General features: G+C 39.6%; 2 protein-coding genes across 5 annotated transcripts in view; one reads left to right on the forward strand and one right to left on the reverse strand.

Annotated features, from left to right (window-relative positions):
• LOC112588865 (uncharacterized) overlaps positions 1-26,990 on the reverse strand; it is an 88,304-nt gene that overhangs the window by 14,657 nt on the left and 46,657 nt on the right. For all 4 annotated transcript variants that reach the window (XR_003113093.1, XM_025300053.1, XM_025300051.1 and 1 more), the window contains exon 2: positions 7,798-7,911. Coding sequence is in view for 3 of the 4 variants with exons in the window: in XM_025300053.1 (XP_025155838.1) it covers positions 7,798-7,911 (114 nt within the window). In the remaining variant the exon portion in view is untranslated. The remainder of the gene's footprint in view (positions 1-7,797; positions 7,912-26,990) is intronic.
• cysu (peroxidase homolog) overlaps positions 20,112-26,990 on the forward strand; it is a 52,698-nt gene continuing 45,819 nt past the window's right edge. Inside the window, exon 1 of the mRNA XM_011146257.3 lies at positions 20,112-20,565. Coding sequence (XP_011144559.2) covers positions 20,555-20,565 — 11 coding nt within the window. The 5' untranslated portion in view covers positions 20,112-20,554. The remainder of the gene's footprint in view (positions 20,566-26,990) is intronic.

Here is a 26,990-nt window from a genome sequence, read left to right on the forward strand (position 1 = left end):
ACTAAGAAAAATATTTTTTAATTAAAGATAAATACTAAAATTATTTGTTAAAATAATTATTGAAATTATATTCATTTTTTTTGTATAAAATTTATTTCATATGAAAATTGACTTTATATTCATAAAATCATTCTTTGATCTAAATTGATCTTGATTGTAGCTAAAAATTGCAGAATTTATCTATTACATTCTCGAAATCAAAATTACAGAAATGAAATATTTTCATTTTTAAAAATTTAATTAAGAAACAAATGGCTATTAAACAAAAATCTATTTCTCAATTAAAACAGAAAATATATGTAGATAATGCAAAAGAAAAAATAAACTATTTTCTACAGATTTTACGAGCAATAGTCACAGATATAGTCTTCCTTGGAAATTCCTAAATTGTACAATAAGCAATCAATAGGTGAGATATAATTTAAGAGACTAATCGTGTGTTTCAAATTATGACAGCGAAGTATACACAGAGTAAGGTTATGTTCAAATTATGCCATGCAAATATGTTAATTTTAATGCGGTGTAAAAGTGACGAGCAGCTAAATCAACATCTAAAACTTTCTAAATGCCTTGTGTAAAAAGAGAGTAAAGAAGTTTACTGCTAAAGCCAAAGAAACCTGCGCTCGCTCTTTTTAACTATAGACGCTCTCGTGCGTAAACACTCGCTTCCTTCTATCAACATTATGACGATAGATGAACTGCGCATAATACGCAGATGGCGCCTGGGCCTTCGGATTCTATGAAACATAAAGACGGTGCAATTTAAGAGTCGGAACAATGGCTGCGTTCAGAAAACACAACGGTTACACAACGGTTGAATAATTCGTCAACGTTATTAGTCTGAATGTAAGGATCTAACAGTAAGGACCAATAGTTACTAAGCGCTCAGTGAGCGCTTTGTTTTCTGAACGCAACCAATGTCGGCGACTTTCCCTTGTCTCATCGGAGAGGTGTGGGATCCTCTTAATACCCCGACGCGCATTCATAAAGGACGAAATTCCCCCATGCGAAAAACACGCGGTATTATTTCGGTATCGAAGCTCGGTCAACCCGCCGCTTGTCCACTCGGATCGCTGCGCGTGCCTACACGACGTCGTATCATTGTCCCGATTTCGAGCGTTCGCGCCAACAAACATGTTACCGTTCACATTCGCGTACGTGTGTGCGACAGCGACGTGCAGTTCGCGCACGTATGCAATGGGCGCACCGGTCAAACCTGTTTAAAAAAAACGTCTCTCCGGGGGAGTTTCCGGCGCCGCCTTGACTGGTACCAAGGATACACATTTCGTCGGTAACTCGCGGGCCACCGTCGAAAAGCGGATTAAACGTGATTAAGTTCGACGGGCGCCCGCCGGGAGATGATGTGATACACGACGGATCAGGCGCGATGGCGCGTTTGCGATTTCAGGCAAGAACAAATATCCCGGAGCCGCGTGTGCCGGAGCATCGAAGAAATACTTGAAAATGCGCCCCTCGTTGCGATGTTATCGCGATATCATCGTTAATGACGCTCTCAATTTTCACAGTAAACTTTACCCAAATCGGCCGATAATTGAATTTTTATGTGTGATGCTTTGCGCCGTGAAATGTGGAGCTCGTAGTTTTGGAGGAAGAATATGGAGGACGAATTTCAGAAAACTCCCGTCGAGGCGTTACCGTCGTTTTATCATCGTTAATCCGGCTCTCAAATTTTATCGTAAATTTTACGTAAAACTCGGGGGCAATTGAATTTTCATGCGTGATAATATATCGTGCAAAACATTAAACTTTTACTTTCTGGCAAAAGTAATGAGTTTCAGGAGAGATGAACTCGTTGAGAGATGTTATCGTCGTTAATTTCGCTCTCAGTTTTTACGATATACCTTATATATATAAAAGTCGAGTGGTAAATAAATTTTTATGTGTAATAATGCATGACGAGAAATTCACTTTAATCGTCTTTCTACACTGAGAAAAATATTCGAAGTATCCGACTGTTAATCAAATGCATCGGACATTTTATCGGATAACGAAAGTAACAATCGGATAGTTCAGATATTTTTCTCGGTGTGCGTAAAAATAATGGATCTAGGTGATTCTTGTTGAGATATTATCGTTGCCTCGCCCTGATTAATTTCTCATACGCAATTCTTCAAATTTTATAAAAAATTTTATAAAAAAGTTAGATTAAATTCGATTAAATTATTATACGCGATACATTTGTGGCAAAAAATTGAACTTATTTATTAGGAGTGTAATTTAGTTCTGAGGGTTTTGCAAGAGATGGCACTAATGTCAGTTTTGTCAAAGACATTCCAATCACATCTATTGTTTCTTAATGTTTTAATCCATGATATTTAGTCATTTACTAACAATAGACGCAGGAAAAATCGCGTTGATATCATTTAAAAAATGAAGCTTCCTAAAGAGCATTTTCGACATGCGTTATTTTTGTTTTTCTAATCAGAAGAAAACAGTGGCTGAAGGTAATAGAATTTTAATAGAAATGTTATAGTAATGTCACTTCATTAATTAAGACATGTGAATATTGGTTTAGACGATTCAAAAGTGATGATTTCAACGACAAAGGTTGCTCGGGACAAGCAAAAAGGCTTGAAAATGCAGATTCGCAAGCGTTATTGAACGAAAATCCAGTACAATCCACTTCAGAACTTGCCGGAGCATTAAAAAAGTTGATCGTAAAACAGTTACTAAACGTTTACATGATATGGGAAAAATTCACAAAGAAGGGAAATGGATCCCTTCATCGATTATCGGAAAATGCCATTGCGAACCGGTTGAACAAGAGTTTTTATATCGAATTGTTACTAAAGATGAAAAATAGATCTCGATAATTCCAAACGAAAAGAATCATAACTGTTTGATTCAGACCAACCAGCAATATCCACTTCGAGGCGCAATATTGACAAAGGTTTAAAGGTATTGTTGTGTATTTGATGGGGTCAAGAAGGTGTTGTGTACCACGAACTGTTAAATCCGAATGAAACTGTCACCGCTGATTGTTATCGACAACAATTATCGATAACAAATTGAAGCAAGCATTGGAAGCCAAAAACGGTCGTCAATTGCGAGTAAAGTGATCCTTCTTCGCGATAATGCTCGACTCCCCATGTTGCATTATCAGCAAAGCTATTAGAGCTAGAATAGGATGTCTTGCCGCACCTCACATAGTTTCCAGACATTACTCCGTCCGATTATCATTTGTTCCAGTCGATGCAACATGCTCTAGAGCAGGGTTTCCCAATCTTTTTTATATTTCGCACCCCTAAAAATTTATTAATGAACCTTCGCACCCCCCACAAAAAAAGAATTATTCATACGTTTTATGGTAAATATTAGTTATTAAAATTAAAAATTAGTTATTAAAATTAAAAATTGTTAGGGTTTTAAGGTAAGAAATTAACTTATAATAATTTATTGTTACATAGTATTGTTTAATAGAGATTAACTATCATTTTAATATTATAAAATTATTATCCATGGTATCAAGCTTCACATTGTGATGTGTAACAAATATATACGTAATAAAAGATGTACAGATAACGTAAAAAATATATAATTTTAATAACTCTTTTAATTTGATGGTAAAAATGCCGGATTATTCCAGAATTCATCTTAATTATTATTAATTACGATTACTTTTCCAGGCAACCTCAAGAATGTTTTTTCGTACCCCCAGGGGGATGCGAGCACCTCCGGTTGGAAAGCCCTGTTCTAGAGGATGCGCACTTTCATAACCTCGAGTAAATGCGAAAATTTGTTGAAAATTGAATTAACTCCAAAGAATCTTTTTATCGTCGCGGAATCTCTTGCCAAAAAGGTAGGAAAGAGTTGTAGAAAACGAAGGAAAATATTTTGATTAAGATGTTCGTTTATTATCTTGTTTAAGTAAATCAATTATCAGGAGAAAGAACTCTCAAAACTGAATCACACTCCTAATATTTCCACGCAAATATGATGGATATGGCGACTCTCCTTGAGGTATTATTGTTATAACAATAATAATAATAATAATAGATTTTATTTGATGCATTAGTGAAAAATACAAACGATTGCAATGGTAATGACCATGAGATGGTAATGATGAGATGGTAATGACCAAACAGGCGAGGTGCCGGTGATGACGTTGCGCCTATCCTGTTACTGCTAATTCCTCTCTCAATTTCTCCGACAAATCTCACAAAAAGTGAACGACATTCAAATTCATCACTCGTGAAACACAGGCGTCGTGAAGAGTCGAGCTCTCGTTTATTCCCACACAAAAGACAATGGGGCCCCGGGCGACTGGACATGCGCGGGAAACGTGCGTGCGCGGTTCCAACTTTCCACGCGCTCCGGATCGATCGATCACAATCAAATCGGCGAAATACGGCCTCGGGCGGTGATATAATGTTACCCAATGACGGATAATTTATCGTTCTCTTTGACGCAGCGGCTCACAATCGCTCAAATTAACATCGGCTTGCGAAATCGACCGCGCGCGACGCGTCTACGCGCGACGCGAAAATTTCGATTCCGTCCTCGTTTACCGGCTCCTCGCGCTCGCTCGCTCGCTCGATTTCCACGCGGAGACTTCGTCCTCCCTCGCAATTTCTCCGGGGCCGATTCTCGCGTGCTCGCGGACGGATTTACGCTCGTCCGCGCGGTAATCATCGCGACGGCGACGATCAACGATCCGGAAAGTCGCGCCGTTATAATGCGGCCCGCGGGGCGTCGCGAGCCTCCTCGGCGTATTACGGTCTATCTTCCTGCGGGAAATGTAGCAACGCGCCGCGCGGAGACGAGGAAGGTAATAAGGTGCGATAACCGGGGTGCCGCGCGTTGCGAAAGAACGAGTGACGTTGTCGGGCCGTGCCGGAGGCAGGCCACGTTGTCTCATCCGTGCGCCATCAGGATCGGTAACGATTCCTCATTGCCCGCGGACGAAGCCGTAAAAACGGCGACCAGAAAATTGCCAATACCGCCCGGGAGAGAACGTCTTTTTCTCTCTTTCTCTGCCTCTCTCTCCCTCCCCTCCTCCCCCTCTCAATCACACTCTCTCTCTCTCTCTCTCTCTCTCTTTCTCTCTCTCTCTCTCTCTCTCTCTCTCTCTCTCTCTCTCTCTCTCTCTCTCTTTTTCTCTTTCACGTTCGTGCCAAGTATCTCAAGTTGCCGTAACACGGCCGGCGAGTTGCATCGAGCGTTCGAGGCAATTTTGTTCCGCCGTCGCGGGGCATCGCGAGTGGCGCGTTACGAGATAAATGTAGAAATAAGCGCGATTAAGCGCGCCGGCGATGGTAATAGATAGCAATGGAGAACGTCTCGCGCGCGCCTCCGCGATAGCGCGGACGATATCCCCGCGCACGCGATATCTCGGATATATATGTATACAGGATGTTTCAGGAGGAATCGTAAATACTTTAGTTGGTGGTAATGTGGATTATTTCGAGCAAGAAAGTTCGTATAAACATGCCTTTCAATGGATGGGGCCGATTTTCAATGGATGTGGGGGTCCCGTTTGAACGTTACCTATAATACGCCTTGCAAAAGATATTAACCAGTTCATTGGTGGACCCAAAATCACCGTTTTGTGCCAAAACTACTGAGAGCAATTAATAATAATTGCTTATTTTACATAGAATACTCATCAATAAGGATTTTTTGGTCACCAGTGATGAATCCAGGATCGAAGTGTTAAAATTCAAAATGGCGGCCTCAAGTGGCAAACTTTGATTTTCCATTACGAATATGTATTAAACTCGGTGTGTTTTTTGACGACTGTCATCAATCTGAGATTCCCACTAGAGCCATTCGGCGAAGAAATAACTTCCTTAAACATATTTCATCCGCTAATAATGGAGGTTAGAGTATCCATAATGGAATGCCGTTAGTCGCTAGAAGTCGCCATATGGAACCGCCATTTTAGATTTTGCAATTTCAATTGGATTCATCGTCAAAAAACATGAACATATCGAATACGATCTTCTCCATAATGGATGGAGACAAAATTGGTAACTTGGAACCGGCATATAAGATCTGCTATTTAGAATTTTGAAATTTCGACCCCAACTCGTCACCAGCAACCTGGAAAAGCTTCTATAAAGGTTTCATACAAAATCAAATGAGGATATCAGTCCTGATAAATATTCTTTAAAAACTAACAAAATTGAGTATTTAAACGCCACCATATTGGATCCGCCATTATGAATTTCTCAATTTGGTTTCCAAATTCATAGTCAGCAACCCAGAAAACATGAGTATATCAAGTTTCATGCAAATTTGTTGAAAACTGGCAGAGCTATTTATAGTACTCATATGTGAGTCATTACCAGTTGTGGCATTTCCTTTTTGTTCACATATGAGTCATTACCAGTAAACTAGTTAAAAAAAAGACAAATGATTTATTGATTGCATTTGTTTAAATGGTATAATGTGAGGACAGACTTTCAATTGAGAATTGGACACATGTTTATGTTTATTTTTTTACTCAAGATAGTCCATATTATTACCTCCTAAAATATTTACAATTTCTCCTGAAACACTCTGTATATATACACAGAGTGGCTGACGATTGTATAAATCTTCCATGCACGTACATATTAGGTCAAACTGAATGAAAAGTATCTTTACCATATCGGGAACAACCGTGCAAAATTGTGAGTTATCGATCAAAGGAGATTAACGGATGATCGTGCGCGATACGACAGATGAGTTGTGATTGCAATTGCCGTCGTGTGCCTGTAAGGTACATGAAATTGTACAAAAATGTGCAAATAATGGTGTGGATCTTTAGTTATTGATTAAGAGGTATTGGTACATTGTTGCACGCGATCGTTCGCCAATCTTCTTCAATTAATAATTCCAAATGCGTGATTTTGTTCAGGAAAATAGTAAAGGAATTTTCTCTTCAGTTTGACCTAATCTGCGACGTATACGCGAGAGATTTTTACATATCTTCAAATACTTTGCATATATATACTGTTAGTAATTTTATTCTCAATTTTTATGATAGATTTTATAGAAATTACATTACATATATTGTGATAAGAGCTTTATACGTGACAATACATCGTAAAAAGTTGGCTTTGGTTCTTTTTCTACGCAGAAATAATTGATCTAAACGATTTTTGTTGAGATATTACCGTTATTTGTCATTATTCATTATAAAAATTTGCTGACACGTGCAGGGTGTCCGGGATCTTTTGGAAACGAAAAATTGTGAAGATTAATCAGATCAAAGGAGGAGAAAAGCCAAGCACCCTTTTGGAAAAATCGCAATAGTTATCAAGTTATTAATGATTGAAAATAACCACTTGAAAATTCGCATATTTATTTGCAAAATGGTAAAGGACTTTTTTCTTCGGAATGACCTAATCTACGATTATGTCACGGCTATTGTGCCTAGCGACAGGTTCAAGATTCAGGATTCAAAGTTCAATATACTCATATCCATCGCTAGACACCGTCGCTGTAACCGTCATATAATTGTAGGTTAGGTCATTCTGAACAAAAAAGTCCTTTACCATTTTGCAAATAAGTACGTAAATTTTCAAGTTATCAATCGGAAAAGCTTCTAGATGTGGTACATGACTTTTCTTCTCAGTTTGATCTGATTAATCTTCACAATTTTTTCGAAAGATCCTGGACACCCTGTACATGTCGCATCACGTCTACTGCGTCCACGTTCAGGTCGAGACGTTGCCTTTGCTCATTTTTATTCTCTCTCCCTCTCTTTCTCTCTTCCTCTCTTTCCCTCTTGCGAAATATCGCGTCGCATTTGTACGCGAGTGATCATCAAATATATCCTTTGACACTCACGTGACACGAAATCGGAGTGCGGTCCAGGTTCACGGTGCGTGACTGCTGCTGCCCATTGCCAAGCGATGACCCCGTGACACCCGAGACATGGCTCTGCTTTCCAGTGTGACGAACCTACGGAGAAAGTATTCTCGTTTTATGGCGTGGTACAAAGTGGTGGATGTACTTCGGGTGAAACGTATTGACCCGCGGCCCGAATTATCCTCCTTCTTGCCAAACGATCTGCAAACTTTGGTCACCTCGCGAGCGTACAGTTTGTGTTTGCTCTAAAATTTCGGTATTCAAATAGTGCAACTAGTTTATGCAATAATACGTTTGGTAATTTACAAAAGATTAGTGTTTTTACAGAATCCGCTGAAAAGAAAGATAACAATTAAATTATTATTCGTGACATATATGCATGTGTCGCGAAAAATTAAACTTTCGTTTATTCCTATGCAAAAATAACGGATGATCCAGGTGATTCTCTCCTTGAGACGTTGTCGTCGGTCTGTCTTGTCGATGAAGATTTCGAGATAAACTCGACACACCGACCCACGGAGGTTAATTCTCGTCAGAAGTATCCTCTCGAAAGCCTGACGAAAAAAGACGTCGCTTGTATATAAACCGGTATATAATAGCTTTAACGCTTTCGATACGTTAAGTACTTGCCGCGTCGAGTTATCCAGCGGCCGAGGACGATAAACGCGAGGCGCTTATATGTGAAGCATTTTTATGTGCTGCGTCCTCTGTAATAAAGTAATTATATATCGATACACATAAAAATTATTACTGGCCAAAAATGAAAAATTATTTCGACGTATAAATCACTTTATTAATAACCGAATAAAGGAAAGTGAGTGACTGTCGGCCATAATTGACGTTTGTATACCGAAAAGATTAACATAATAGCTCTTACATGTATAATAATTTATATATGTATGTATATATATATATATATAAATTATTATATATATTATTATATATGTAAATATTATTATATATAAAGGACTTTTTCTTCAAAATGACCTGATCTACGATTATATATACGGCTACTGTGCCCAGCGACAAGTTCAAGATTCAAGGTTCAAAGTTCAATATATTCATATCTATCGCTAGACACAGTCGTCATATGATTGTAGGTTAGGTCTGAGCAAAGAAGTCCTTTACCATTTTGCAAATAAGTACACATATTTTCAGTTAAAAGATCCTCTAGATCTGGTCATTTTCAATCATTAATAACTTAATAATTATTGCGATTTTTGCAAAATGGTACTTGGCTTTTCTTCTCAGCTTGATCTGATTAATCTTCACAATTTTTTGGTTCCAAAAGATCCCGGACACCCTGTATATAATTTTATAGTACTATCTTATTATACGAGCAAATGGATATACTAGGTAGGTATTACGCTATTTATGTGTATAATAGTCTCAACGTATGGCATAGTTATATTGCTGATATTGTCTTATGAACTGTGCAAGTTTCTGCATATGGATGTAAATTTATCACAACATCACAACATCACCTAAAAAAGGTAATTTCAGAACAAGCGAAATCACCTAAATTTTAAAAGATTTTACTCTTATATATGGCCTCAAGAGGATTTTTCTAAAATTAAGAGGAAAATATTATAGACACATTAATCTTAAAGTTAAAGGAATTGTATGTTATATGCACGATGCAAATCTTCTTGATTTTAATATAAATTTCCTCTTATATATAAATTATTGAATCTTCTTTTTATAGGATTATTATTTATTCTTACTGTACTTTATTCTTACCAGTTACACTTTCTTTTACAGGGAAAGGAGAGAAAATTATTATGAAATTGTCCAGAAAAAATTCAAGTTAAATTTTTTTTTACTTTCTGCTGAAAAAGTAGGAAAAAACATAAATTTGTAATTTTAAGTATTCTACGTAAATGGCATTTAATGTAGTGTGCAACGCGATACGATAAATGGATATAAATGAATAGTACGTATGTATATATTTATGTTGAAATATAGGCCAGTGTGTTTTTAAGTCGATTTTCTCTAAAAATTCTTGCACTTCGTTCATGTCGAAACAACGTACACTGAATAACAATTTTTCTTCTTTTCTCCTTTGTTCTACGTTTCTCGACGTTGTCCATAAAACAAAAGACAACGGCGACGATCCTCATATGCACAGAAAGTCTCTGTGTGAGTAGACAGAAGAGGAAAAACGCCGACAAGATAATTATCTTAATATAAGAGGAAAATTAATTAATACAGGAGGAAATCCTCTTGCAATAAGAGGAATATAGAATAATATCTGATAAATTTTAGATGAATGGTTTACTTTAGTCGCTTTATCGAAAGAGAAATCCTCTTGTTGTAAGAGGCTTCGCTTAGAATATGAGACTATGGGAAAAATCACCTTACAAATAGAATACTTTCTTTTGGGTGATAAATTACTGTTTCGACGCATCTTCGTCTCTGCTCTTTCTCGAATAATCGCTGTAAGTAATGGGTCAATAATTCGTGCAGTTGCAAACTTTGAGAAACCCACCTACATCGCGCGCGCCTGTGGGGCTATCCTGCCAGTTACGAGGTGTACGTTGGGCAGTCCTGAAAATCTCGCGGGGAACCCCGCGGCATGTCGCATATTTATATCGCCTGCGCAATGCGGTTACGTAACTTTTTTTCGATATGCCCCCCTGTAATAACGTCCCCTTAAGTATGAGCATCTGTCCTGTCGCGGGCATAAATAATCGCATAGCGGCCTTTAATTTCACGTAATTCAGGTCGCGCCAGTATTATTCATCAGTCTGCACATTGTGTTAATACCGTATGCCGAATCCTGCGAGAGAGAGAGAGAGAGAGAGGGAGGGGGGAGAGAGAGAGAGAGAGAAAGAGAGAGAGAGAAAGGGATTAAAGGCCGAAGGCAGCAGGATGACATCCGTCGATCGCGCTCGAGGCGAAGGCGAAGCCAGGTGAGATTACTCGAGGAGTCAGTTTCGTGGCTCCTACCTCGTCCCTCCCTATGATCATGTAAATACGCGCACTCATCAGCACTCGATCAAGCTAGCCCTCCGTCGCTTAAAATTACGAACCGCCTGCGTCTCGGACGTCTCACTCGTGAATGTCGTCGCGGCTTACCGAGTTCCTCGTCCTCGCCGAATTTGAGATATTCTCGCCGGTTTCCAGAGAGAAGCGGCGGGGGGAGAGGGAGAGGCAGAAAGAATGACCGAGAACGCTTACGTAAAAACTGGTCCGCCGAACTCTAAGGCGGCGTGTCAACCTTTACCTCCCGTTCCACATCCATACATTATTCGCGCAAGGGGAGTCAATGTACCGCGTAAATTCCCGCTCGAAGGTGTTCGGCTGGCCGCGCGCGGCTCTCCCTCTCCTTTTCTCTCTCTCTCTCTCTCTCTCTCTCTCTCTCTCTCTCTCTCTCTCTTTTTTCCCCACTTATTAGTCACGAGAACGCCACGGTTGCGTCAATCTTTTAATTGTTCTCCATCCTGTTAAAGGCATATAAATCCGTCCGTGAACGATTTCGTCGCACACGCGCGCTTGATCGTTACGTGTGCGCGGTGTTTTTCTACCTATCAGCGGCCTCTATCAACTATCGCGGTTGAGAGAGAACGTGGTAATTACGGATTAGTAGACGTTTTTCCACCTGGACGAGAACGATCCGGCGGGTGATCATGCGCGAAGTAAATATTCATTAGAATGACGGCACGCTATTGGGCAAGTCCGAAACAGGCACACGATGTGCACTCGCGCGTCGGTTTGACAACTGGAACTTCGTGCACTCGGGGTGATTTTGCGGAAAGCGTGAATCTAACGGCCAGCGTGATGAAACGTCACGCCTTTATTGCACCGAGAGGAGGGAATGTTTGCTAATTTGTAACAATAGTCGCGTGGCGTTATATTGGTCTGCTAACTAAGTAATTGCGGATTCTTTAAGAAAATAAAAGACAATTTTTTCATGGAACGAAATAAGTTTATGCAGTAATGTATTGTCCATTTTTATCAATAATCTCTTGCCATCTTTCAAGCAGCGTCTTAATTCCACGTTCATAAAACTCCTGGTTTTTATCGGCAAAAAACTGAACCAAGTGTGATTTGACATTATCATTATTATTGAAACTTTTACCATTTAACAAATTTCGCAAAGAATGAAATGAATATTAATCTGATGGTGCAAGGTCAGGATTGTATGGTGGATGTGGCAACACATCCCAATCAACTTTCAATAATTTTTGCCGAGTGACCAAAGATATGAAGATAGGAAACTTCAAAATTATCAAATTAACAAAAATCAGATCAATTAAATTTCCAAAGATCGATAAGTTAACAAAAGATAGGGCATTATTGTACCAATATGTTCTTGAGACCAAATAAAGTAAAAAAGTCTAGTACTATTTTCTCTTCCAACAAATAGTTAGCGAGTCATCGTAAGTTAAATATTAAAAAAGTTACCAAGTTATCCTTAAGTATCTCAAAAAATATTAGGTAACTAAAAAATGTTTTAGACAAAAGTTGTTCAAATTAATTGGTTGAAAATAAAGATATGCGAACTATTCGAATTCGAATCGAATCGAATTGAATCTAATATAATTCGATTTGATTCGAATCCGAATCCCTATGATTCGAATCTGAATAATATGAATAGGAATCAAATACATTATCGTTTGTGTACATCAGCTACAAAATGGGCCATCTGGGCCTGTACGTTTGAACCCCTAACTTGTAATTAACTTAACTTATAATTAATAACTTAATTATAAATTACTTTAAATATTTAAATATATATTTTACTTTAAGATGATATTACAATATCAATATTTCCTTTCATATTAAAATCTTTCATTATTATTTGCATGTTTAATAGTCATGTTAAATTTTTTGATGATTAAATTCGATTTCATTCGATTCGATTCGATTCGAATTCGAGTGAAATTTCATAGATTCGATTCAATTCGAATTCGAATTTAAAAAGTGAAATTCGATTCGATTCGATTCGACATAGAAATTCTTGATTCACACATCTCTAGTTGAAAAAGATGATGTATTGTAATAATAATAAACAATAATAAAAAGTTGGGATGTCTATTTAAGAGAATTAATAATCAGTGAATATCTCGAAAGTGGCGCCATCTATAAACAAAATGCTCTCGCTGTCTTATGTCCCCCTTCAAACCAAACAACTTTTGTTTAAACAATTTTTTGTATTCTTAATTTTATCACAAATACTTAAGCGTATCCACTTGAATCAGACATACTGTATATGCACATTCATCTCTAACATCATATCTAACATCTTTATTTCGTGTAATAAGTTGCGTATCGCGTCATTAAGATTAATTCTTTTACATTATATAGTATGAGGAAATATGCATAAGAGACAATTATTGAGTACAGCGCAACTGGAAAGAAATAACACAACACCTATCTGCAGCGCGACGGCTATAGCATGATATCATTTCATTTTTCTAAAAATTAATCATAACCATATTGTATTATTATATATGGATGGATTCGGCATCAAGTGCTCTTTAATTTTTGTCCTTGTGAAATTTTTAAATTTTGTAAAATTAATGAGTAGAGGGGGAGGTTGAAAATTTTGACACTTTTGAAAAATCTGAATATACCGTTGCAAACAGTATAAAGTACTATGAAACTTTTATAGGAAATATTTTTTCATATGCTTCGTACTTTAGAAGATATTCGCAAAAAATGAAAATGTTAGTTTTTTTCGAGGGGTTGTTTCACCCCCTAAACCTTGAGATACGCACATGAAATAAAATACGTGTCTAATAGTTTTTGTTGTTCTACAACATATCCGAAGCCCATTAAAATCGGTGAGGGACAGTTCCGACCGTTTCCTTGTAAGTAATTTTTGAAAAGTTTTAACCATCGCTGGTTTTTTATCAAAAAATTTTAAACAAAAGAAGACAATTATTCAGTTTAGAGAAGTCAGTTCCAGTGACTTTGACTTTGACCTTGCTGAGTCATCATGTGCGCTCCACATTAAAATAACCTAACCTAATTTAATTTTTACCAATCGCAATGATATAGATTGTGTTAGGTTAGTTTAGTTTTAGGGAGAGGGCGCAGAGTACCTATTTATTTTTCTATGTATACAATGTGGGAAATCTACCTCGTATTTATGTACTTCTTTTGTATATAACTTTTAAACAAACTAGCGACAGTCAGTTGCCTTTTAAAGGTGACTTTGAAAATTTACCCTCGGTTTCTTATTTAACTATCTTTGTTTCTTTTATTGGTCATACTACTACTTTTTGATTACGACAACACTAGAAGATACTCGCGACGCCAAAAGTGACTATAATTCTAGGTTATTTATTAGGTATAATTCTAGGTTATTATTAGGTATAATTCTAGGATAAAACTTGGGATCTGGTGGAACGTCTCGGGTGAGCCCTATCCATCATTAAATTATTGTTTCCTTTAATTTTAGCAGCATTAGCCTCTTTGTCTTCTCAATGTGGACTTTTATTCGAAAGAAAAACGACGATTATCATAACTATTATACATACTGATCTCGCCTGGTGAGCATTTTTTCCAGAACGTTGCAGCTCGGTTTCTTATTTATCGGCCTCTCACACGCACACGCGTGCACGTCGACAGGACGCTAGTTACCGTTCAGCAGGTTGAATTATTTATTATTCGTGGACGAGGTCGCAGGAACGGGATGTAAAATGATCGGGAAAAGGAAATTGCTAGCTACATAAGAGGTATTCCCGTGTACCGTTAAGACAATTTAATCCCGTGCCGATTACAGTCGCAATTACGGACGATTGGGCCGTCCGCTGTTTGCACATACGTACGTATGATGTCCAGCTGATCGCGCGAGAGCTTAATTGATGAGTTTTGCATCACGGCGCGAGACGGCGGATCCTTTTCGCGAGCCGAAAACGCAATTATTCTCCGTGAGATGTGTTTGCAGTTTCGGCCGTTGACGGACGGACCTAATTGCCCTCGTTATGCATCGTAGACTGCTCGTCTTAAATATCTCGATACTTTTTCGCGCGACGGACGATGTGTTTATGAACGTGCGTGCACGTACACGCGTACATCGGGCCGCTTCATTGTGGAATGAAGACAGTGTACATACACGTCGCCCGAGGCGATACATTCTAAACATCTCTCTTTCGTAAGTGCTATCCTCTCGAAATGTGCTCTATATACGATGATAAAGTTCTCGGGTTAAGAAGGAGAGTGAAAGGCGGACGTCAAAAATGTTCTAACGCGAGCGCTCCTCCTCCGTCGCCGTTTCAAAACTCCAGCTCTTGACATAAAAGTCGATTTAAAGACCGCGAAAGGCTACTTTCCACTATATTACGCCAAAAAAATCAAAGCGAGTTGATGGTACAAGAGTCGTTAAGCAGAGGCTCGTAAGAGAGAGAGAAGAAAAGTAACCGGTACCTTGAGCTATAATGTATTGTATGCAGAGTCTCTGGTAATTCGAGCCCGCCATTTACATCGCGTTATTTTTCCATAGAAACACGACGTATTTTCCTAGCGAAATTACCGAGGCGTCGATAGAGATTCCGCCAGCTAAGCTTCGAACGACCAAACGAGTAAGAAGATTATATTCCTAGGTTGACCATAAGCGGACATCGCATCAACGGGATTTTAATCCGGGATTTAACTTCTGAGATGCGTAATGCCGAAAATTGAAAAATCGTTAAATAACGACCATTCCTCGACCTTTGCGGCAAGGAGCGGCTGTGAAAAATTTTCACGGTGAAAAATTCTCACCTTAATATATTAGGAATGCGATTTAATTTTGAGAGTTTTGCAAGAGATGGCATTAATGTCAGTTTTGTCGGAGACATTCCAATCACAGCTATTGTTTCTTAATGCTTTAATATTAATCCATGATATTTAGTCATTTACTAACAATAGGCGCAGTAAAAATCGTGTTACTATTATCTTAAACTATTACTACTACCTCGTGTAATACTATCTTAAAAATGAAGCTTTCTAAAGCATGTTTGACGTGCGTCGTTTTTGTTTTTTAATCAGAAGAAAACGATGGCTGAAGGTCATAGAATTCTGAAAGAAACTTGTGGTAATAATGCTCCGTCGATTAAGACAGGTAAATATTGATTTAGATGATTCAAAAGTGGTTGCTTCAATTAACGATAAAGATCGCCCAGGACAACCAAAAAAACCTGAAAATGCAGATTTGCAAGCATTATTGGTCGAAAATCCAGCACAATTCACTTCAGAACTTACCGGAGCATTAAAACAGTTACTAAACGTTTACATGATATGGAAAAGATTCACAAAGAAGGAAAATGAGTCCTACATCAATTATCGGAAAATGCCATTGCGAACCGGTTGAACATTTGCATTTCGTTGATCGCCAGACAAGAAATGAAGAGTTTTTATATCGAATTGTTACTGAAGATGAAAAATAGATCTCGATAATTCCAAACGAAAAAAATCATAGCTGGATGATTTAGGCCAATCAGCAATATCCACTTCGAGGCGCAATATTCACAAAGGTTCAAAGGTATTGTTGTGTATTTGGTGGGGTCAAGAAGGTGTTGTGTACCATGAACTGTTAAATCCGAATGAAACTGTCACCGCCGATTGTTATTTACCTTAATTATACAAATTGAAGCGAGCATTGGCGAGCAAAAACGATCGCTAATTGCGAATAAATGGCGCAAAGTGATCGTTCTTCGCGACAATGTTCGACCTTATGTTGCACTATCAGCAATAAAGCAAACGTAGAGCTGGAATGAGAAGTCCTACCGCAGCCCGCGTATTCTCCAGACATTGCTCCATTCGATTATCACTTGTTCCGGTCGATGCAACACAAGCTCTAGAGGTTACTTTTTTTTTTATAATTTCGAACAAGTGCGAAAATTTGTTGAAAATTGCATCAACTTCAAAGCAGAATCTTTTCATATTCGCGGAATCCATCTTTTGCCAGAAAAATGGCAAAAAGTTGTAGAAAACGAAGGAAAATATTTTGATCAAGGTATTCATTCATTATCTTGTTTAAGTAAATCAATTTTCGAGGAAAAAACCTTCCAAACTAAATTACACTTCTAATAATAATATAGTCATAAAATATAATTAACCCATTAAAGCCCACTAAAAACCCGATATAAGAAAAGTATAATTATAATTATACTTATATATAATTATAAATATAATTATAAAAAATAATGCAAGCGCACACACGCATACACATGTTACCGGATCTCATATAAATGATAAACGTTTCAGTCGCAATCCAGACTCCCTCCATGCCGATCAGAGGCGAACAATTTAACACACGTCATTCTCCTTCCCTTTTTCTCTCTAAGTCGTCCCCTCGCCGCGTCATTCGCCGCCACAATGGCACACCTAAACGTGTTTTAATTAGATAAAAATGTACGGCGCGTGAGTTCTCGTCATCGGGGTCGCCGTCGCTCGTTCCTTCTCTCGCGGCGCTTCGATTCCGCGACTAAAAGCGTCGCGAGACAGACTAAAGTCGGTGCCATGGCCGGCTTTACGTGTACAATCCGCTTTCTCAATCCCGTTGCGTTATCACGCACGCCATATTCTGTCGGCTGACAACCGAACATTATCGACCGACGCAATAACGCTCGAATTTATAAAAAAAAGCGAAACACCGCGCGAGCGCACGGCAAACACACACACACACACGGACACGCATACCAAGCGAACTAATTACCGCGCGACGCCGCATGAACGGGATCTCGTAAATTACTCGCTCGGTCGCCCTGCCGATCACGGGAAGCTACTGCGCGCGCGCGCGCGCACACACAAATCAATTATGCAATTAATTATAACGTCTGGCGTATATTATATCTGGTATAACTTTCATAGGCTTATGTAATGGGGACTAAGCGCGGAGATGACTTACGTAACAGATGCCGTGTCTCTAGTTTGAACCTCGGCAGCCTCTCCTCCTGCCTCCGCGCCGTCGCGCATCGCGCTGTCGTAATTTTGCGAAAATGTAGCGGCCCGAAGAATGCCGACGACGCGAATGCGCCGATATACCCGCGAATCCGCTTTATCCGCGAAGTTACGCAAGCTAATTTGTATGCAGATGAAGCGGACGATGACGATAGCGAGACGGACGGACGGACGGACGGACGGCCGATGATCGTTCGAGTCGTCGAACGGGAGATACGCGAGCGTCGAGTACCCCGGGGAACGAGCAGCATCATACGCACGGGGAGGGACTGCGGGGAGTTAACCCTTCATGTGTTAGGCACAGTGGTAAGTTTCTTAGCAGCTTTTACCCTTTCATTTTTACGACGTACTGTTTCGATGGAAATAAGCGCGATTTCACATTTTTCTGATGTATCGATACTTGACTTACGGGTTTCTCATGGTTTGCTGTATCCGATTGTTGATTTCTATTTATTTTAATTATAATTTTTTAATTCGTAAATTTTTAATCTATAAACAAATGAAGCTGAAGAAAGCAATTTAAGAAAAAGAAATTTAATCTCTCGAGAAGTACCTAAGATTAGGGGCTAAAAATTTTCCCGAATATTCTCTTCACACACGTGTCAGAAAAGTAATACATATTTTCTCCAAAATTTTTCGCACGCTAGATTTTTTTTATAAACAAATCACTGAAATGATTTTTGTAAATCTGGCAGGAAATTCATGATGATGAAAATGACGATCTGAAAAAAACTTTTATCGCGTGTCTGATCTACATTTATTTGGACTTACACTAATTTACCCCTATATGGCAACCATATTGGATCTGCCATTTTGAATTTTTGAAATCTGACTTCGGGTTCGTGATCAGCGACTCAAGAAAACATAAAAGTGCAAGATTTTACAGAAACCCGTCAGGTAAAAACAAATGTGCCACATAGACGGTTAATGTGACAATAACGTGGCAATAAATCAATTAGTTGGAAATATACGGGTTGAGCTAAGTGCACGAAGTTGATCTTGTTGAAGGTTTTAAATGTTTAGGATCTCAGATTTTATATAATTCACTGATACTTTCTCAGAAAGTGAAGCACTCAGAGACTGAAGTATCGTTTAGTGACACAGCAGCAGGCTAATTTTGCTTCTTTTTTCTTTTTTGTTGAGAGTTTAGTTTTGAGGTTAGGGGACAATTGCATAGATCTAACAGATACGAACATGTGATATCGACTATCAACTTCCAAGAGCGAATAATTGTTCGCACTGTCGTTGTTAGCAGCATGTTTCTGATGTTGCGTCATTTGCTGCGGCTTTCAATTTTATCCGGAACTTGTTATAATCGATAATGTATAAAATGTAGAACAAGGACAGGTATCTAGCATATGCGCATGAACCCGTATCAGCTGATACACTAGGTGCAATTGTCAGCAATTTGGTCCATTCATCCTTCGTTCAACCGATCTTTCTTCTCCGTGCACGATCTCGTATGATCTGTTTTCCTTTTCTCTTGTATCCCTCCTTTTGATGAGGAACGAATTTACGAAGCGTGTCTCTCTCTCTCTCTCTTTTTCTCGCGACTCTGTTACTCAGCAAACATCAAGAGGCCCGCAAAAAAGATCGTCGAAAGCCGTCACGGCGATAATTGATCGATATCGCGTGGCCGAGTATCCCCGCCGCGATACGTCGTCGTTCTCGCAAAATGTAACGAGCGGCGGGCGAAAGAAAGAACGAAAGAACGAAGGAAAGCAGGCAAGCGAGCATCCGTCGTCGGATTTGTCGAGCGGACAGCACTTTCGGCGGCCGGCGCGTATTTCGGAGACCGGCGGGACACAATCGATGTCTCGAATCGAGGGCAGCAGCCGTGCGCGGCTCGTTTAGAGAAAGGAAAGTAAGACGTGGACGCGGGAGCTACGCCTCCTCCTCCTCCCCCTCCCCTCCCCCACCTCCTCCTCCTCCTCCTTCTCCTCCTCCTCCTCCTCCTCCTCCTCCTTCACCTTCGTCGTCGTCCGCCGTTAACTCCTCGTGGTTCTCGCTCACCTGGCGAGGTAATGTAAGGTAAGATAACTTTCCTCCACCTCTCGTATTCTCTCTCCCGCCTCTCTCCCCCTTGCCCCTGGCCCCCTACTCCGCCGCCCCTCCCAGCCACGCTCGTTTCCTTTCCACGAGTCAGCACCACCACGCTTTTAGGGAGCTTTCCACCACCAGGCGGGTGCACACACTCCGCGCCTCGATAAAGAACTATGCAGCTATGAAGGTAGGACAGCGTCGCGAGTAGCGCAGTTAAGGTAGTCGATCAGCGAGTAGTCGCTGGGAACAAGCACCCGGCAGAGAGAGAGAGAGAGAGAGAGAGAGAGAGAGAGAGAGAGAGAGAGAGAGAGAGAAGGAGTGAGAGAGGGAGAGAGGGAGAGAAAGACCGGTGGAGATCGGTGGTGGTCGAGAGCTGCGAGCTTCCTGGACGACCCCTGCGAGCGAGGAGGTGGACGCACGAGCACGAGGAAATCGCCGACACGTTTGTGCTGCTGGCCACCACCACCGCAGAGAGTAGTCTCCCCGAAAACGCAGGAGACGTTGGCCGGGTCGCTTGAACATCGTGCCAGTTTGATCGCCGGCTCGACCATCATCCGATCGTTCGTTCGTTCGTCACGTATCGCATGTGTTGAAAGAGTGCTCGCTGAGAGAGAGAGAGAGAGAGAGAGAGAGAAAGAGAGAGAGAGAGGGAGCTAGGGAGAGAGAGAGAAAAGAGAAAGAGAGAATTGGCGCTCTCGCCAACCCCGATTCGAGTTCGTCGCTCGCCGCTCGTCGTTCCAAGCGATCGCGGATCATCGTGCAAAGTCCCAGCTACGGTGGAGCGCAACGTGGTGGAAGAATGTCTAACAGGTGAGTACAATGTAACGGAACCGCGGCCTGGGCGATCTCGGACGTGTCGCGCGTGCTGAGCTGTTGTCCGCAAAGGGTAGGGCGAAAATTGCACGACTGGGCCCGGTCGCCCTTGTTTATTGGTATGGTAACCTTGTTTATTGGTATGGTACCGAGAATGTTTATAAAATCCTGCAGAGGGCGAGGGTATCGTAACTCAATGCGTTCTTCTCGCCCGTTCGTCGGATGACTAGGGGAGATCAAGTGTGAGTAAATACGCGGCGAGTCGAATATACGATGAACTGGGCTTGATGAAGCTGAATTCTCAGTGACCGTCTAGATGGTAGCAGACGGGAGCTCTCGTTGATCCTCCGTCGAAATATTCTTCGATGCTTGTGTGTTGATGAATATTCGTCACCGTCTTAATTATCCTCATCAGAGGGGATTTTGATGGGAGACTGATGGATTCTTGCTTGTCGCTCTTTAGACGGACAATGAGAATTCAGCCTAAAGACTGCATCTGCAGGACTCTATTAAGGGGTTGCTATTACAAAGTTCCAAAGACGATACTCATACTTTGACCTTATATCTAAGACCGTTCCAAGTTGATCCCAGGATGTGAGTAATCAACAGAAGTCAATGAGGCAAAACATGCCGCGTAGTGAATGAAACAGTCTTCACAGCACCTTAAAGTGAAGGCGATTTTAACCCCTTAAGTTTCAGCGAGTTCTCATAAGCAGATATCTGGCACGTATAATATTTTCAAAGATAACAATATTTCGATTTATTCATCCATACGACACTTGATGAAATATTTTGCTGCTATTTAGTTAATTTAATTAGTTTAATTAATGCTAAATTATCATAAAAATTTCAATTCTTTCTTTGCTGAAACTACCTTTCAAGTTGAATCTTGAAGATATTATCTTACTTTGGAAATACTATATATGTCGGTTTATCCTTCTATCAAAATAACACACTAAATTTCCAAAGCAAAGTAGCGGCACTCGTAGGTGTAGGTATGAGGCTGTAAATGCCGAAGAAAATCGACCTGACCACCATGCTCGCGAATCAATGCGAAAGGAGACAGAAACGAGGAGAAAAATGGACTTGGATCCCGCTAGCAAGAAGCGGCTCGTCCATTCGAATCGTATCGTAATCTCGCGGTCGACAACACGGAAGGCAAAACGCGATGCTCGCATGAGCCAATACATCACCGTCATCGTTCCCTATCAGTATTTTCTAATCTGCCGAGCGTCTTCGCGAACGTGAGAAAGAGGAGTTTAAGGCTTCCCGAAGTGAACGGATACATCGAAAAATATGATCGCGGGTAATTATGAGAACTGGGTCGGGGCAATGGGGCGACGTCTCGCAGGAAACACACGCGACTCTTTTCGCGTCTATCACCGGAGGCGCGACCGGGTGCGAATACTACGAAAGGTGAAAGGAGAATCCGTGCAACGCGCGAGCGCGCGCCGAGAAAGCAATCCACACTTAATTTTAATCGACGCGACGCGAGTTATCCGTCGACGTGATCGTTTGCAATGTTGAGAAGACTGGTCGCTTAAAATTTGACTTGGTTAAAATAATCGGTGGATCAACGGTCATAAAATCAATCAATCGCATTTATAAATAATTTAGTCGTAGACTGATGAAATTAATTATTAATCGATGTGTAATAAATTAGATCAAAGTCGATTAAATCGGTTACAAAGCAATCGATTGAAACAATCGTCATATGTGATCATAATTTATTCGATCTTAATATTTATCATTTTGGCCAATCAGAATCTCAATCGATCAAAGTTGCTCTACTTGAGATTTTCATTAACAAAATACTGATTTTTTTCTACAAAGTTTACGTCGTACTGGTTGCGCAGAATTAAAAATGCTCTTGCAATATAAAAATATCTATAAAAATTAATTGAAGCTTTACTCAATATATGACGAAAACAATAAATAATTTCTAAATTGGCATCTCGAATTGTTAGTTATTGGCATAAATATGCATTTACTTCGTACAAAAGTTTTGCAGCTTGTACGTACTGAATGTACGTATTTACTCCGTTCAAGAAAATTTCAAAGAGCAACAAGGCTATAACTTCACAATTTAAAAGAATTTAAAAAAAAGGATATTTTTATATATATGCATACAATTATGTCCTGCTAAATATAAGAAAACATAGTAACACACGTTTACGTAATATATGTACAAAAAATGCAGAAAGGAAAGTGTGATCGTGTTGGTGCTTATTTATTTGGCATAAAATTTTAACGATTGTCTACACGTTATCAACATTTTTCGAATTCATCATCCACTTTAGCATTCCCGCGATGTTCAACACTGTTTGTCCCTCGCGTTTGAAAAACCATTTCGTCACGATCATTATAAATATGAACTGGCAGTAAATAGGATGAGAGGTTATCCGGAGGAATTTAGAAAGAGAAATGCGTACCTGCCGCTCTATGAGTGACCGGAAATATGTTCTGCGCATACTTGACCTATACTATATAGTGGTACATTCTGATTGATGTGTATAACATGATTGTGAAATGGTACGCAAGACATGTATGATCATCATATCATCGTGCAAAACGTAAGATTGAGGTTATTATAGAAAATACCTTTTTGTCATAAAAATAATGAAATATTTTTATCATAATATTTAACTCCACATAGATTATGTAATTTAATGTCAAAAGAGAATATTTTTAAATATATTTTTATCCTATCAAGAAATATACGAGTGAAAAATTTTTCAAATGCTAAGATTTCGAAATAACAAATTCAGCGTATAATTATAATATAATATATATCTTTAGCATGGAGTAATTTTACATAAAAAATATTCAAGTAGCTCAATACGAATTAAAAGGAACTTATAAGCTCTTACCTATTTTTGTAAGAAGTTTCATTCCGGAAGCGAAAAGAAAATTATTATTGTTACCTTAAGATTACGTTACAGGTTACCTTTATCGCAAAATCACCGCGAGCGCTGAAAGTTCAGTAGAGAAAAATGCTACAAGGTACTTTTTCACTCTGTCTAATCTTTTTTTATACGTATCTAAGGGCAATCGCACATGAAATGACAGCCGTGTACGCACAGGAAGAACCGCGTCAATCAACGAGCAATCCCGGAAAAAGTTGTCGCATTTACTCACATAACTTTTTCCTAGACGTTCATTGGAGACGAAACGGTCGTGTGCTATGTATACGTAGCTCTGTCATTTTATACGTGAAGGCCGTGATGCAGAAACTACAATGGCAATAGCCAGTCTATATCTGCGGGGTTTATGGCCGCGATAGCGAAGGCGCACGCGCGCGCGTGCGCGAATAAGTGAATTCCTGCGGCGCGGAGATCGACGGGGCGGGCGGGCACCCTCGTTCGTTTCGTAATTTGAAATTGTACTTTTGCAAGTATCGCGTATCCTTCTGCTTGAAAATCCTTTCGAAATCCTTTCACCGACAGCTTCTAGTCGCCAAGGAAAATATCGGACTGGATATTCCGCGGATACCGCGAGACGGTCGATCACTGTCCGCCTACTTGGTGGCGATCATTGTATCCAGCCGAGATGCCGCGGCACGATGCGGCCGCGACTCGATGAAGGCGATCGATTAGCGAAGTTACGCGTACAGCGCAAGCTCTCGCGACTCGCCTCTTTCGCGATCTTTCGACACGTATCACCGGTCGGAACGATCCCGATTTATTAGTCCGCGTCGCGATCGCGCCGCGTCGGCTCCTTGGATCCTTGGAACGACGCAGCCACGTGTCGTTAAAAGTCGACGGCCGCTTAACACCGTCGGATGCGACGTGATTGCTTTATCAGCGCGAACGAAACGCCGTTGCGCAACAACGGGGAAGAACTTTCCTGAATGGCGCGCTCTGCGGTCGATTTTTTTAACGAATTTTCACTTTTCGTGCAAGCGCTTCCTGACCGCCGTTTCGCACGCTCTCCAATCGGATTTCACGCGATTACGTGCGCGGAATATCAATCCGAATTCACGTAATTCATCCGGGCAGGACTGACAGGTTTCCGGAAGAAATCAATCGGCAATAAGATAGCCTACTGCTTGGTCAATGAACCGCGATCTATCCAATGGTTATCGAAGACAGAAAGAAAAGGAGGGAAATGAGGGGGGAAAAAATGGGTGGTTATAGAGGAGCAATTTCTCCGATCTTTGAATTTAATGTTGCGTTCACCTGGCACCGAGCGTAAGGCAAGCAAAACGCTTAATTCTCATAAGATGAGATACAGAGACGAATATACAGGGTGTCCGGAATCTTTTGGCAAATGAAAAATTGTGAAGATTAATCACATCAAACTGAGTACCATTTTGCAAAAATCGTAATAGTTATTAAGTTATTAATGATTGAAAATGAGCACATCTAGATGCTCTTTGATAACTTGATAACTTGAAAATTTGCATACTTATTTGCAAAATGGTAAGTGACAGGTGACAGGCTAGTGGCAGGTTCAAGATTCAGGGTTCAAAGTTCAATACACTCGTATCTATCGCTAGACACAATAGCCGTCATATAATTGTGGGTTAAGTCATTCTGATCAAAAAAGTCCTTTACCATTTCGCAAATAACGCAAATTTTCAAGTTATCGATTAAAAGAGCTTCCAGATGTGGTCATTTTCTATCATTAATAACTTACTAACTATTACGATTTATGCAAAATGGTACGTGACTTTTCTTTTCTTTTCAGTTTAATCTGATTAATCTTCACAATTTTTCGTTTCCAAAAGATTCTGGACACCCTGTGTACTTTTCAACATTAAAATAAAATTCAGATGAATTCTTTTCAAAAGTGTCGATATATGATAAATGCGATTACGTTTCTGGTAGCTTTAGTACGATTTAACAATTTTTTGTATTGCTCTAATAATAATATGCTAAAGCTCCTGAATCGTAAAACTTCTTTGAATTTCGAAATATGAATTGTTAAAAACATACGATAGGAGATAAAAGTATAAAGTTTGTAAATAAATTTCTATTTCTATATATATATATATATATATATAATATTGCTCTCTTTTCTCTTGTTTAAGTTAAATTATAGAGTTTTTAAATAAAACGATGAACTAAACAAACTAAAAACGGTATATATTTCTATAATTTTATAAACAAATTCAACTACGATGAGATCAAACAACAGAGCCAAGTTAAGATAAATTAAGATTAATTATCTAATATCTTATATTCATGTTCTGTCTGTAATAGGAACTAAAAATATAAAGTTTTTAAATAAATTTATATTTTTATTGCTCTCTCTTCTCTTGTTTAAATTAAATTACAGAGTCTCTGAATAAAACAATGAACTAAACAATTCAAAACGGTATATGTTTCTATAATTTTATAAACAAATTCAACTACAATAAGATTAAACAACAGAGGCAAGTTAAGATAAATTCAAATTAATTATTTAATATATTATATTTATATTCTTCACTTTCTCTCCAACTTTTCGCGACATTCACAGAAACGTAACTCCATTCACACAACCGAGAATGTGAGGAAAAGAAATCAGCAGCATGGACGTAAGTTGATATTAATGCTTAAAGATGTAACATTATATTGACAAATTGTACCGGCCATACAAATGAAGGTGCAAGCGATTTCCATTAGGAGTGATTAATCGTTACGGTCTAAGCTTACCGAATACGCGGGGACCGGTTTACCGTTTACGGTCGCATCCGTGCGTCGTAAGTGCGAACCGCTCGAGGCGGACGAAACGTAAAAAGAAGGGAATTCAGATCGGAGCTCGGGACACCGATCGGCTCTTATCTAATCGTTATGTGGAACGAGAGATACTTTCATCGGCGGCGAACAGCGGCGCGCGCGCGCAAACATTCGAGTCACTTCAAACGTGCCAATTTGGACTGCGAATTAATATAATTTCATGACGAAGCGGCAGTGAGTGGAACGGACGTATGGATGAAGTAATTAATTTCAAAGCACGCTTTACCAGAGAGTTCAAGGTAATGAGAGCCTGTCGCGGCTGTACACGATTGTACACGTTGCATTAAGGCGAATATTTAGCGAAGCTTTTTAATTTTCTTTTCTTCGGGATTGATAGGGGTAGTATTAAGACGGGCAAAAATTCGCGCTCATTATTCACACAGTAATGAGCCTGTGATTCCTCATGAAAGTTTTTGATAATTTCCTTTGGCGAAATTGCCGAGGAAAGTCGTTATTTTTATAAACTTTTCAGTCCTCAGCATAACATATCTTTGAAGCCAAGCTTCAGATTAAGATTCTGTTGATGCAGAGTTCGCTTAAAATTCATCGAAGAATATAATTTTATTCATTCGATCGCTCGAAACTTAACTTGCGAAAAGCCCCGTTCTGATCGCTCCTATCTTGGAAATTATCGATGCCCCTCTAATAAATAATCTAATAAAGAAATAACGCTATACGAATAACTGAATTGCGAGATAT

This window comes from Harpegnathos saltator, unplaced genomic scaffold, assembly GCF_003227715.2.
Source record: "Harpegnathos saltator strain DR-91 unplaced genomic scaffold, Hsal_v8.6 scaffold320, whole genome shotgun sequence".
NCBI classification, from domain to species: Eukaryota; Metazoa; Arthropoda; class Insecta; order Hymenoptera; family Formicidae; genus Harpegnathos; species Harpegnathos saltator.